This window comes from Amblyraja radiata, chromosome 10, assembly GCF_010909765.2.
Source record: "Amblyraja radiata isolate CabotCenter1 chromosome 10, sAmbRad1.1.pri, whole genome shotgun sequence".
NCBI classification, from domain to species: domain Eukaryota; kingdom Metazoa; phylum Chordata; class Chondrichthyes; order Rajiformes; family Rajidae; genus Amblyraja; species Amblyraja radiata.
In genome coordinates this window covers 38798835-38814233 of record NC_045965.1, presented here as the reverse complement: position 1 = coordinate 38814233, position 15399 = coordinate 38798835, and the positions used below count along the sequence as shown (strand labels likewise).

Genomic DNA, 15399 nt, shown 5'->3' with positions numbered 1-15399 from the left:
ACAGAAATACAAAGAAGAAATATCGACATAGAAGCTGGAGGACATGGTGCCAAAAGAGACAGTCAATTGTACAAGCTTGATCGAGTATTGCAGGAAGGTCTTCTGAGAGTGGGTGGTTGTCTAAATAGACTGGCAATGCCTGAAAAGACTAAACATCCTATTATTCTCTCGAAGGACTTTCACATATCAACATTATTGTTACGACATATCCGTAAATTGATCGGACATTGAGGAAGAAGTTTTATGCTGTCAAAACTTTGAACTTTTGAGTTTTGGACGATATACTGGGTATCATGCCTGATGTTAAGGGTTTGGTGCATACAGTACGACTTCAGACTAGGAACAATGTTTTAATAAGACCAATAACCAAGATATGCTTGCTTCTAGAAGGCGAAGGTGAAGATGGAAGAATCACTAAAGAAGTCTGAATGCTGATATATAATGCATGCTATTTTTTGTCTTCTGATATATGTTAGATTCATGCACATTTAAAAAAACCCTATACATTTCAGATGACAGGAATGATGAGTTCTGGGTGGGTGAGGGAGGGAAGAGGATATCATGCATTCCAAAAGTTCTTACATAAAATAGTCATGAACTTTACAGTTCTTTGCATGGCAACATATACAAATGCATAGAAACTGAACATGTGAGTAAATGCAAAACATAAAATAAAAATCACCTGTTTTTTAGATCCCAGGGTCCAATTTCTTCTTAAAGCTCAATGAAATGTTCATTTAGAGGAATGGTTTTCAATTTTTCAAGTCATTGTTCATAATATTTTCATATTTTATACCTGCTCAAGTCACTTAAACATTCAAGGCTCTGTGCAGTGTTGTAGCCTTGTTTCCCTATTATCTGTAAATTTGATCTAGTGAGGATCTTGGAGGGAACCCAACTAAATAAAGTATTTATTAGAAAGTATTATGTCATAACGTCCTGCTTGGTAGGTTGGAGAAATAGACATACGACTGAGTTGAACTACTGCATTCTTAACATAATTGTAAGAATGATATCTCAACAATCTTCTAATGGTAAAACAGTACATTTGAATGGAATATTTTCTCATTGGCAACAATACAACTCAAAGGAATAAAGATGTAATGCTATATTAACTTTACCGATCAGTGCCAATGAGCAAAGCATATAATAATAGATGTACTTCATGAATTTGAGAGTATGTATATTGAAAGGTAGACGGGTACCTGGACTAGGAACTTGATGTATACTGTGTGATGAACATTTTCTTCTGCTTTCATTATCTGCAATTTCTAAAACAGAGTCTTGATTATAAGGTATGTCATCGTATGGCATGCATTGCTAATTTGCAAATTTCATTTTTTTTAAATATATGTTAAGCTGTCATAGCTCCTTTTTTAATGTCTATCACTAACTGCCTTGTTATATACTCAGAACAATTAGGGGCCGGTATGTAGTAGCCATTTAGCTTAACTCAGTATGTTATAACTATAGATGCTGCTGTACCCGCTGAGTTTCCCCAGCAATTTTGTGTACCTTCCTGTTATAACTATAACCAGTTACCTTTAAATTTTATCTGCCTTTAATCATATACATCTCTACGCAGTCTGAGGTGTGTTTGCGGCTGGGATTCTTGCGCAGACGCCCTGGTAATGAGTTTAGTTTGAAGAAGCATAGGGGGGAGGTCACAGCTTTCGACCATGCACGAGTTTGACCATGATCAAAATGTACTTATACAAGAAGAAGTTTGGATGAACATCTGTTTTTTACTGTTTTTACTACTACAATAAAGAAACTATTAATTAAGAGACTGTGTTTGGAAGATGGCATTGAATGTCTCGTGGAGAGCTCGTGAGTGTGTTTCGATTTTCTCCTGAACCCGTCTTCAATCATAGTGACAAAAGGAAAGATTCCTTGAACGATATGAAAATCTGTCATTATATCTAGAGTTCAAAGCTACCTTATAGCCAGAAGGTAGATGATTGGTCCCATAGAAGAGGGACAGAACATTGGGCTGGATCTCTGCCAGAGATTACTGCCAGAAGAACTGGTTCTGTAGAAGTGGAACTGAAGACTGGTTCCGTAGAAGAGGAACTGAAGAAGCTACGTCTCTGCCAGGTTTACTTTAGAGCTTACCTGCCGGTAGGTAATAACCCTATCCCACGGTGCGAGTTCATTCCAAGAGCTCTCCCGAGTTTTAAAATAATCAAACTCGTGGTAAGCACGGAAAATGAATGTAGCGGGTACGTCGGAGCTAGGGGACGTCTCTTAGTGCTAACGGCAGGTACTCGGGAAGACTCGCTAATGACAGGTAAGCACGGGAAGATTGGTGAAGATTTTTCAACATGATGAAAAATATCCACAAGAGCCCTGAGTACCGACGAGTGGCCATTACCGTAAATCTCTGAGTTCGAATCAGGGCAAACTCGGGAGAACTCTTGGAATGAACTCGTACTGTGGGACAGGGGTTTTAATCGACAAAGCCACCCGACTTGTCTGAATATTGAAAACTTCACTGATCGAAAGCATGAGTATAACAGCTATTGTAATTTGCTGTAAATTTGAAAGCTGGTACACTTTAATTAGAACAGCTTCTTAACAAGATGCTATGAAAGTTCGACTAATTTGTCATATTTTAAATTGTAATTACAGGCTCTGATAAAGAAGTATTAGAAGCAAGTTCTGCTAAGTTTTGGAAGGAAGCCAAGAATTATTTTCAGGTGTTTATGGAACACGGTGCAGATTGTTTATCAATAAAGACAGAAGCAGACTGAAGAGTGTTTGTCCAATTAGCAGATTTGGCAGTCTGTTTAATCCATGGAGCAAGATGGAGCAGGTGAGTCAGAGGAGCCACAAGGTGGTAGAGAGAAGCCAAGATATCCGAAGAGACAAACTAAGGTAACCGAGAAGATAGAAGAAGCCTATCTGGAAAAATTCCAGAGGAGAGAGACAAGTTGTGGAGAAGGGTGTTCAAATATGAAAACAGCAAGAGGCATTGACGAAAGTGTGACTGCATAGGGAGGAGTTTGAAAGACACACCCAGTGGTTTGAAGAAAAGGTGCAATTTTTTGATGAATTTGTGGAGGTTATGAAGGATTGGCTACTTGAAGCCGAAGAGCTTATTGTCCCTGATGCCGGAAGTGCCATGCAAGAAGGTGTTGAATTGGCAGAACAGATTGCACCTCAAGATTGTGTATCAAATGTCTCAACACGAAGACCAAGACAGAAATCTGGTTCTGTAGCCAGTTCATCCACAAGGGTATCAGTTCAAGTGCAAGCTGAAGCTGACATAGCTGCTCTTTCGTTAAAAGTTAAAGTGATGGAGTAAATGCATGAGATTGAGGAACAAGAAATGCGGCTTAAATGAGAGGCTGAGGAACAAGAAATGCAGCTTAAGAGAGATGCTGAGGAACGAAAAAGGCAGTTGAGTAGACAAAAAGAACAGCTGGTACAAGTCTTGATTATAAGGTATGTCATCATAGGTAATTGCCAAGAGTACAGCAGAGATACTGAAAAGTCGAGGTTCGAGACACGGCTCGAAGGTATCTCAGAGGAAGAGTTCCTCAGCCCAAGAAGGAGCTGCTGAACTGGTGACAGCAGCTGGATTAAATCCACAGCCGGGGACCACCAGGTCTCATGGCTTTGAACATCCACTGAAACAGTGGTGGGCCAAAAAGCTTTACCCCAACAACAGGATGTTAGACCGAAGCAACAAATTGATGGGCCTCCTGATGAGGCTCGTAACAAACCACCAATTTAGTATGCTTTTCAGAGGCCTGTTTATCGTCTGTTTGCGCCAAGCCAAGGATCTCAAGGTGAATTCTATGAATTGGTGAAGAATCAAACAGAAATCAACAAGCTCATAGCTCAACAAAATCTTTCTTCCACCCTACCACCAATAGAAATTCCTAGATATGGTGATCCTTTGCGGTATGAAGCTTTCATAATGGCGTTTCATGAAGGAGTAGAAATGAAAATTACTGAAGAAAAAGAGCGCTTACGATTTCTTGTGCATTATACAAGCAGACATGCAGAGTTGCTTGTAGAAAGTTTTCTAAATAGGCCTGGAGGCCAAGGCTATCGAGAGGCAAGAAGGTTGTTTAAAGAACATTATGGTAACGAACAGAGGATTGCTCACGCATACATGAAGAAGGCCTATGCTTGGAAAGATATCAAGTCAGAAGATGTGGAGGCATTAAGTGAGTTTGCGATATTTCTCAGAGGTTGTTGTAGCTCGATGAGAAATCTCAACCACATGGATGAAATGAATGTTGTTAGTAATACTAGAGCCATCATTCTAAAACTGCCCTATAGGCTTAGAGATAAGTGGGGAGATAGGGCAGGTCGGATAATGAAAATGGAGAATCGAGAAGCCATGTTGCTTGACCTGGTGGCTTTCTTAGAAAGGAAAGTACGGTTCATGTTAAATCCACGCCATGAGAGTATTCAAGATCCTAAACCAATTGCAGCTGTCAAAGGTTCTACCTTTACTAAAATAAAAGAAAGATCAGGACCTAAGGGAAGTAGTTTTGCTACCGCTCTAACACCAGTGGAAATGACAGGAGGAATGAAAGGAGATGTACCAAGCAAAAAGGATTTTGTTTGTTATGTGAAGAGGTTGGTCACACCATTAGGTGGTGTTGAAGCTTCAAGAAGAAGGAATATAAAGAAAAGATGGATTTCTTAAAAGATAAGGGAATCTGTTTTGGATGTTTGAAAGAAGGACACATGGTTAAAGATCGTATGAGTCATATAACTTGTGATAAGTGCAAGCAAGATCATCCTGAAGCACTTCACACTGAGCAGATGCAGCCAGAGAAAATTGAACTGAAGGAGAAGCCTTCTAATGCTGTCACCTCACCTCAGATAACTGCCCATATTGGGGCCAGTGTAGAAACCTGTATCTTCTCTATCTTACCAGTACATGTAAGGAATAGCAAGGGGCATACAGGGTTACAAACATATACATGTTTGGATCATGGAAGTTCAGCTACCTATTGTACAGAAAGCTTGATGAGAAGGCTGGACATTACAGGAGAAGAGGTTAAGATGCTATTGCATACCATGAATGAGGAGAAATCCTGCGATAGTCATTACATTACAAGTATGGAAATATCTAGTCTGGATGAAGACAATTTGATACCAATATCTGAGGTGTTTACACATGAGACCATGCCTGTTTGTCATCAAAATATACCCAGACAAGTGGACCTGAAACAATAGCCTTACTTGAAGGATGTCAACATACCAAAAATAAATTCTGGTATCGACCTACTTATCAGAATGAATGCTTTGAAGGCATTGGAACCTATACAGGCTGTGAGGAGCCAAGGGGATGGACCGTTTGCTGTGAAAACCCTACTAGGATGGGTTATCTATGGCTCCTTGAGAAGGAACATTGAAACCAGAAGAACTACCCTGCTGCTGCTGTTAATCAAATATCTACTGGTAAACTAGAAAAGCTATTGATCAACCAATACAATCATGACTTCAATGAAAGTACCAGTAAGAAATCTGAAGAAATGTCCAGGGAAGAGTTAAAGTTCTTGGATATCATGAACTACTCAGTAAAGATGATAGACAGACACTATTGTCTGGACTTACCTTTCAAACAAGAAAGCGTTAGTCTGCCAAATAATCATTGTATGGCAGAGCAACGCACCCAGAATCTGAAACGCAAGTTTGGCAAGAATACGAAATTTCATGAGGAATATACGTCTTTCCTAAAGGGTATGATTGAAAATGATTAAGCCGAAATGGTACCAACAAACCAACTAAATCGAAGTGATGGAGAACTTTGGTACATTCCGCACCATGGGGTGTATCACTCGAAGAAAGGGACCTTGAGGGTGGTCTTTGACTGTGCTGTAGTCTTCAAAGTATCATCACTTAACTGTCAACTTCTGCAAGGTCCGGACCTTACTAACTCACTCATTGGAGCTCTTTTAAATTCAGACAAGAACCAATTGTGTGGATGGGTGATATTAAAGCGATGTTTCATCAAGTCAAAGTATCAGAAAAACACATTGACTACTTGCGAGTCCTATGGTGGCCTGATGGGGATGCACAACACGATCTTGTTGAATACCGACACATCGCTTTGGAGCAGTGTCATCACCAAGTTGTGCGAACTTTGCATTAAAGAAGACCACAGAGGATAATAAAGTTCACTTTCCAGAAGAAATGATAACCACTGTCAAGAATAATTTCTATGTGGATAATTGCTTAAAATTAATGTATATGGAGCAGGAAGCAATTCAAATGGTGAAACATCTGACTACCCTCTGCAATAAGGGAGGATTCACGCTTTCCAAGTGGTTCAGCAACAGTCGTGTTGTATTGGAAAGCATTCCACCAAATGATCGAGCCAAGGAGACCAGGGAGTTGGATTTGGACAAAGACAATTTGCCAATGGAAAGAGCATTGGGACTGCACTGATGCGTTGAAACAGATGTGTTCAAGTTCAGAATCTTGATTCAAGAGCGACCATGTACTAGACGGGGTATCCTATCCGTGATTGGTTGTGTTTACGACCCTTTGGGATTTCTCGCACCATTTACACTGCCAGCCAAGTTGATTTTGCAGGATCTTTGTAAGGAAAAACTTGGATGGGATGAGAGTATAACGCAAACTTCCTCTCACCAATGGACAGAATGGTTGTCAGATCTTAACAAGATCTCGGAGTTTAAGGTGGATCGGTGCATGAAGCCTACAAACTTAGGTTGAATCAGATACTCACAGCTGCATCACTTTTCTGACACCAGTGAAAGTGGCTACCGAACTGTTCATACCTAAGACTGGAAAATGATAACAAAGAAGTACATGTTGCATTCTTAATGGGGAATGCCAGAGTGGCACCATTGAAGCAAATGACAATTCCCAGAATGGAACTTACTACCACAGTCTTAGCTGTTAAAGTTGACAGAAAACATAATGCTGCAAAAAGTACTACAGCTTTGACTGGAATAATCTATCTTCTGGACTGATAGTACTACGGTGCTTAAATACTTCAACAATGAGAACAAATGTTTTTTGACATTTGTAGCAAACAGAATATCTTTTATATTGGGAGCTACTAATGTTTCACAATGGAAATATGTTAACACAAAAGAAAATCCTGCAGATAAACCTTCTAGAAGACTAACAGCAAAACACTTCTTAAGAAACAAAAGATAGATCAATGGACCAGAGTTTCTCTGTAGGCCAGACAGAGACTGGCCAAAGCTTGAGCTGGGATTTGAAATATCTGCTAATGATCCAGTAATTAAACAAAACATCACAGTGAACGTTATTCCTAAAGATTCATCAAACACAACAAATGATTTAATGACCCACTTTTCATCATGGAATAAGCTAGTGACTGTGGTGGCTTGGTTTATCAAACTAAGAGCAAGTTTATTGCTGTTTGCTCGAAAAAAGGAAAGAGAATGCTGAAGATATTTGACGAAGATCCTGAAATACTGAAGGAAAAGGCAGAAAAGATGCAAGTTTAAGGCATTATACGACGTACAGGGTTTACATCTTGATGATCTCCTCAAAGCGGAAAAACGCGATTATCTCTTTCTGTCAAAGACAGAAATACAAAGAAGAAATATCGACGTTAGAAGCTGGAGGACATGGTGTCAAAAGAGACAGTCAATTGTACAAGCTTGATCCAGTATTGGAGGAAGGACTTCTGAGAGTGGGTGGTCGTCTAAATAGACTAAATAGACTGGCAATGCCTGAAAAGACTAAACATCCTATTATTCTCTCGAAGGACTTTCACATATCAACATTATTGTTACGACATATCCGTAAATTGATCGTACATTGAGGAAGAAGTTTTATGTTGTCAAAAATTTGGGAAACTTTTAAGGCATTTATGAGAGGAATTATAATTTCATATCAAAGTTTTCAAAATAAAAAGAATAAGACAGAACAATTATTGTTAGAACAAGAAATCAGACAGTTAGAGTTGGATAATGCCAAAGATTCCACGACAGATAAACACAATAAGATAATATTACTGAAATTTAAACTTAATCGAATTTTATCGGCAAGAGTAATAAGACTATTCCAAATTACAAAACAGGAACATTTTGAGTTTGGTGACAAACCACATAAGCTTTTAGCTCGCCAATTGAAAAAACAAGAAAAGGAAAATACTATAACCAAAATTAAATCTGAGAAAGGTGAATTACTAATACTACCTAAAGATATTAATAATAGATTTCCCCAATTTTACCAAAACTTATATACATCTAAAATTAAAATAGAAGATAGTAAAATAAAAAAAATTCTAGATAACTGTAATCTTCCAATATTGGACCTTTTGGAACAAGAGGAACTAGGAGCTCAAATTACAATCAAAGAAATAGGTGAAACAATAAAATCGCTGAAAAATAGTAAGACACCGGGACCAGATGGTTTTAATAATGAATTTTATAAAAAATTTCAGGAGATAACTACCCCTTATTTATTTAATTTATACTCCCATGCTTTTAAAGAAAACAAACTACCTGAAACACTAACAGAATCAACTATTACGCTTATTCCAAAAAAAGATAAAGATTTAGAAGATCCGGGCTCGTACAGAGCTATATCACTTTTAAATACAGATCAGAAAATTTTAGCAAAGATTTTAGCAAGAAGATTAAGCAAATATATTAGTAAATTGATAAACCCTGATCAAACGGGGTTTATACCTAAAAGATACTCATTTAATAATCTGAGACGCCTGTTTAATATAATGTACTCGCATAAAGTAGAGGAAGAAGATATATCAATTATTTCTTTGGATGCAGAGAAAGCATTTGATCAGGTAGAGTGGCAATACTTATATAAAGTACTACAAAAATTTAATATGGGAGAGAATTTTATAACATGGGTAAAATTATTATATGATAAACCAATGGCAAGAATTTTAACTAATAACATGTTATCTCAAAAATTTCAACTATCAAGGGGTAATAGGCAGGGATGTGCACTATCACCCCTGCTATTTGCCCTTATGATAGAACCCCTGGCTGAAAATATAAGAATTCATCCGAATATTCAGGGCTATAATACCAGGGACTCAAAGAATAAAATCTCATTATATGCAGACGATATACTTTTATATATTACAAAGTCACAAACGAGCATACCAAATTTATTAAACTTAATAGAGGAATTTGGGTCTTTTTCTGGATATAGAATAAACTGGAATAAAAGTGAAATCATGACATTAAAACCTCAAGAACCTACACATTTACTGAAGTTCCCCTTTAAAATCGCAACAGAAAATTTTAAATACTTGGGTATTCAGATTACTAGAAAATATAAAGCATTATTCAACGCTAATTTCATACCTTTATTAAATAAACTTAATACGTTGATTAAATTTTGGAAAACACTTCCCTTATCATTATTAGGTAGAATAAATGCAATAAAAATGATCTTCCTACCACAATTACTACACCTATTTCAATCTATACCAGTATATATACCAAAATAATTTTTTTTTAAATTACTCAAATATTACTAATTATATTTGGGACTATAGATCACATAGAATCACAAAAAAACACTTATGTAAACCAAAAGAGGTCGGGGGACTTTCACTTCCGAAATTTATGTATTATTACTGGGCAGTGCATATTAAGAATATGATTTATTGGTTGGATAGTTCTACCCAACAGACAGAATGGATAAAAATGGAGAAGGAGGATTGCCATCCTTGTAATATAGGAACGATCCTCTTCTCCCCAAAAAAACTGAATAACACAATATATAAGAAGAACCTAATTATATATGGTACAATAAGAATTTGGAAACAAATAAAGTTATCTTTAAAATTAAGAAATCTATCACTGTTAATGCCAATAGCGAATAACCCTTTATTTAAACCATCTCTTATTGATAAGACATATAACCAATGGGAAAGTCTCGGAATTAGAAGGATCGGGGATATGTACGAAATGGGAAACCTACTATCATTCCAACAACTACAATTAAAATTTAAATTGAAAAACAACCAATATTTTAAATATCTTCAGATTTGCGAGTTTGTGAAAAAATATATACAAGGATATCAAAAAGTAACTCCTGACTTATTGGAAGAAGCAATGAATATTGAAGCTGACTCACAAAAATTAATATCATATTTATATAATAGTATTCTAAATATAGACCTACCATCGACAGAGGTACTTAGAGAAGAGTGGGAACGGGAACTAATGATAAAAATTACGAAGGTTAAATGGGAAAAATACCTGATATATATTCACAAATGTTCAATTAATGTAAGACATAATCTAATTCAATTTAAAATTGTACATAGATTATATTATTCAAAAACAAGATTGAACAAATTTTATCCAAATATATCCGCAACTTGTGATAAATGTCTAGCCCAAAAGGCAACTATAACACACTCATTAGTTTCCTGCATAAAACTTTATAGATTTTGGAATGATATTTTTGAAATATTTACAAAATTGTTCAAGACAAGAATGGAACCTAGTACTGAAATGATTATATTTGGCGTAATGGAAGATGGGAATAAATTGAACACATCTCAAAATCTATTCCTTAACTATGGTTTAATAATAGCAAAAAAATTAATTCTTAAATTTTGGAAGGGTACATCAATACCAACGCTTAAAATGTGGATTGCAAGTATGTTGGACACCGCTCATCTTGAGGAAATGCGATTCCTCCTAATGGATAAATCAGACCAATTCATAACGAGTTGGTCTCCATTCGTCGTTTTTTTGGAATCATATGGTGCAACACAATTGTAAAAAAATAACTGTTTCAGGACTGGACGAGGGTTGGTCAAGATTATAAATAATGATCTCCTTTTCTTTTTTATTTTATTTTATTTTCTCTATTTTCTCTCTCAACTTTCTTCATTTACTCGTTTTCTTTTTTCACACACTATATATTTCACATCTTTCTATCCTTTACTATCTAACTTCTTTTTCTTATTCTAATCTTTTTTCAATGTAACAAAAAAAAAAAAAGAAGTTGTACATAAAATGTATTATGAAAATATATATTAGGCACTTTGGTGCCATATGACTGTACTTCTAATAAAATAATATATATTGGACTATATACTGGGTATCATGCCTGATGTTAAGGGTTTGGTGCATACAGTACGACCAGACTAGGAACAATATTTTAATAAGACCAATAACCAAGATATGCTTGCTTCTAGAAGGCGAAGGTGAAGATGGAAGAATCACTAAAGAAGTCTGAATGCTGATATATAATGCATGCTATTTTTTGTCTTCTGATATATGTTAGATTCATGTACATTTAAAAACACCTATACATTTCAGATGACAGGAATTATGAGTTCTGGGTGGGTGAGGGAGCGAAGAGGATATCATGCATTCCAAAAGTTCTTACATAAAATAGTCATGAACTTTACTGCTCTTTGCATGGCAACATATACAAATGCATAGAAACTGAACATGTGAGTAAATGCAAAACATAAAATTAAAATCACCTGTTTTTAAGATCCCAGGGTCCAATTTCTTCTTAAAGCTCAATGAAATGTTCATTTAGAGGAATGGTTTTCAATTTTTCAAGTCATTGTTCATAACATTTACACATTTTATACCTGCTCGTCACTTAAACTTCAAGGCTCTGTGAGGTGTTGTAGCCTTGTTTCCTATCATCTGTAAATCTGAGCTGAACTACTGCATTCTTAACATAATTGTAAGAATGATATCTCAACAATCTTCTAATGGTAAAACAGTACATTTGAATGGAATATTTTCTTTATTGGCAACAATACAACTCAAAGGAATAAAGATGTAATACTATATTAACTTTACCGATCAGTGCCAATGAAATAGATGTATTTCATGAATTTGAGAGTATGTATATTGAAAAGTAGACGGGTACCTGGACTAGGAACTTGATTTATACTCTGTGATGAACGTTTTCTTCTGCTTTCATTTTCTGCAATTTCTAAAACAGAGTCTTGATTATAAGGTATGTCATCATACGGCATGCATTGCTAATTTGCAAATTTCAAATTGTTTTGATATATGTTTAGCTGTCATAGCTCCTTTTTTTATGTCTATTAGTAATTGCCTTGTTATATACTCAGAACAATTAGAGGCCGGTATGTAGTAGCCATTTAGCTTAACTCAGCATGTTGTAACTATAACCAGTTACCTTTAAATTTTATCTGCCTGTAATTATGTGGGTGGCATCTACACGTAGTCAGAGGTGTGTTTGCGGCTAGGATTCTCGCGCAGATGCCCTGGTAGTTAGTTTAGTTTGAAGAAGCATGCGGTAGAGGTCACAGCTTTCGACCATGCACGAGTTTGACCACGAGTAAGATCGAAATGTACTTATACAGGAAGATGTTTGGATGAACATCTTACTGTTTTTACTACAATAAAGAAACTATTCATTAAGAGACTGCGTGGAAGATTTATCTTTCGACAGCATTGGATGTCTCGTGGAGAGCTCGTGAGTGCCTTTCGATTTTCTCCTGAACCCCTGTCTTTAATCATGGTGACCAAAGGAAAGATTCCTTGAACTATATGAAATTCTGTCACTATACTCCATAATCAGACATTATAGAGAAAATGCTCCCATCACTGCCTTATTCAATTGTGCTATAAGCTATATAATAATTATAGCTGCATTATAATGACGCAAGTGAAAAAAAAAAAAAATAAGTAACGTGGACAAATTAACCAAAATGTCTTACAACCTGTCCTCACTGTGGTTTGCATATTAGTACTGTACATGTATAAACTTGCACATTAGAGCTATACCATTTTATAATTGAGCAAATATTAAATTGCTATTCTGTGTCAATTAGCAGAGCACACAGAATTATTCTCTATCTCATGATATGGAACTGGTTAAAATGTATTAGACAGGATTCGTACTCCAGACATTGACTTTAGCTTCTGATGTGCAATGAAAATGATCTACAGCAGTTGATTTAGTCTGATATTTAACAATAGCTTTTGCTGGATAAATTATTACATCATGCGTGCACTCAGCTTTTCTTAAAGCAAGTAATTTATAATAATTATGATGATCATTGTCAGTTTTAATTAAGTACACATAAATGCTGATTGAGCCGATCATTTAAACTCAAATTTCTGGGAAGAAAATGCAAATTATGGTCATTTATATCAGATTCATGTACAATTAAAAAAACCTATACATTTCAGATGACAGGAATGATGAGTTCAGGGTGGGTGAGGGAAGAGGATATCATGCATTCCAAAAATTCTTACATAAAATAGTCATGAACTTTACTGCTCTTTGCATGGCAACATATACAAATGCATAGAAACTGAACATGTGAGTATATGCAAAACATAAATAAAAATCACCTGTTTTTCAGATCTCAGGGTCCAATTTCTTCTTAAAGCTCAATGAAATGTTCATTTAGAGGAATGGTTTTCAATTTTTCAAGTCATTGTTCATAACATTTACACATTTTATACCTGCTCGTCACTTAAACTTCAAGGCTCTGTGCAGTGTTGTAGCCTTGTTTCCTTCTTCTTCTTCTTGCGTATGGCGTGCACAGCCTAAAGTTGCAGAACAACTTGTTCTATTTGACCTTATTGTGCATGCCAAGTTGATTGCATTCGTTGAAACAGGGCGGACCACGTGAAGGTTGCAATCTCCCACCCCGCCTTATTTCCCTATCATCTGTAAATTTGATCTAATGAGGATCTTGGTGGGAACCCACCTAAATAAAATATTTATTAGAAAGTGTTATGTCATAACGTCCTGCTAGGTAGGTTGGAGAAATAGACATACGTCTGAGTTGAACTACTGCATTCTGAACATAATTGTAAGAATGATATTTCAACAATCTTCTAATGGTAAAACAGTACATTTGAATGGAATATTTTCTCATTGGCAACAATACAAGTCAAAGGAATATAGATGTAATACTATATTAACTTTACCGATCAGTGCCAATGAGCAAAGCATATAATAATAGATGTATTTCATGAATTTGAGAGTATGTATATTGAAAGGTAGACGGGTACCTGGACTAGGAACTTGGATTATACTGTGTGATGAATGTTTTCCTCTGCTTTCATTTTCTGCAATTTCTAAAACAGAGTCTTGATTATAAGCTATGTCATCATATGGCATGCATTGCTAATTTGCAAATTTCAAAAAACACTGCTGGCTTATATTAAATCAATCAATGCTGTACATTTTGTTTTACTCATTTGTCTACTTTTCATAAAATATATTGTTACTTATCAATGATTGTGCAAATGAAGATGGAGCATTGTAGATATTTGGTATAACAATGAATTATGCTTCTTTTTTTTTTACAGCCGATATACCTATTGCCTGCATTTGCAGTGAGGAATTTCATGGATTAATGTCGTAAATAAAGTAGGAATTAACTTTATAGGAATATTTTAATATCCCAACGACAACGTTTAGGGGTTCAAAGAAATATCGTGCCTGCACCCATGTATAACATTCTCTTACACAAAGGCACTTTTATGGTGACACAAAGTGCTAGAATAAGTTAGTGGGTCAGGCTGTGTCCCTGGAGAACATGGATAGGTGACGTTTCGGGTCGGGATCCCTCTTCTGGGTCTAAAGAAAGGTCACAACTCAAACCGTCACCTATCCATGTTCTTCAGGGATGTTACCTGACCCGCTGAGTTACTCCTGCACTTACCGTCTTGTTTAGTAAGCCAGCATTTGCAGTTCCTCGTTTCTGCGTTTTTATGGTGCTAGGTTGATAGCATATTGTTTCAATAAATTTAGTCTGTAACTTTGACCTTTTATCCAGGGCAATATTAATTTTGTATGTAGTTTACTGTTAAGTAATTTTCTTTTAATGCTTTTTAAAAAAAATAATTGGATGCACAATAAATAGATCTGCATATAAATTAGTAGACAGATAAGTGATGTTGTCATATAAATGTAACACACGTAATCAATTGCGTGCAAAACTATCAGCTCAAAATCAGTTGTTCCCAGTAAAACATTTCTAATGACGGCAATAACGAACAGAACACCATTTAAATGCAACTGCATATACACTGTGAAAATGTGATTTATAAGCATTCATTTCCTTTAGAAAGAAGGAGTGGGAGGGGGTAGGGACAATAAAACCCGGAAGTGTGGGCGTGGCTCAGTCTCTGCAAGATGGGGGGAGAGAGAGGTCAAGGCTCTCTGTCTGAGCTCTGAACCAACTGAACTGTGTGTGGTTTTTATGGTGTTTTGTGGTGTTTTATGTGATTTTATGGTGGTTTCATCCTGCTTGAAATGGTATGAAACTGCATTAGAATTTGGTGGTCTTGCACCCTACTTGAAATGGTATGAAATTGCACTTGAATTTGGTGGCCTTGCACCCTGCTTGAAATGGTATGAAACTGCATTTGAATTTGGTGGCCTTACACCCTGCTTGAAATGGTACGAAACTGCACTAGA

At 36.2% G+C, this 15399-nt stretch overlaps 1 protein-coding gene across 3 annotated transcripts in view; it reads right to left on the bottom strand.

Moving 5' to 3' along the window:
- Positions 1–15399, bottom strand: part of LOC116977805 — a 143443-nt gene that overhangs the window by 84128 nt on the left and 43916 nt on the right. For 2 of the 3 annotated variants that reach the window (XM_033028574.1, XM_033028575.1), the window contains exons 6-7: positions 13986–14051; positions 11857–11913 (exon numbers count right to left, since the gene is read on the bottom strand). In XM_033028574.1, the coding sequence (XP_032884465.1) occupies positions 11857–11913; positions 13986–14051 (123 nt within the window). Of the gene's footprint in view, positions 1–11856; positions 11923–13985; positions 14052–15399 lie in introns of all 3 variants that reach the window. The other variant, XM_033028573.1, reaches the window with a different exon arrangement.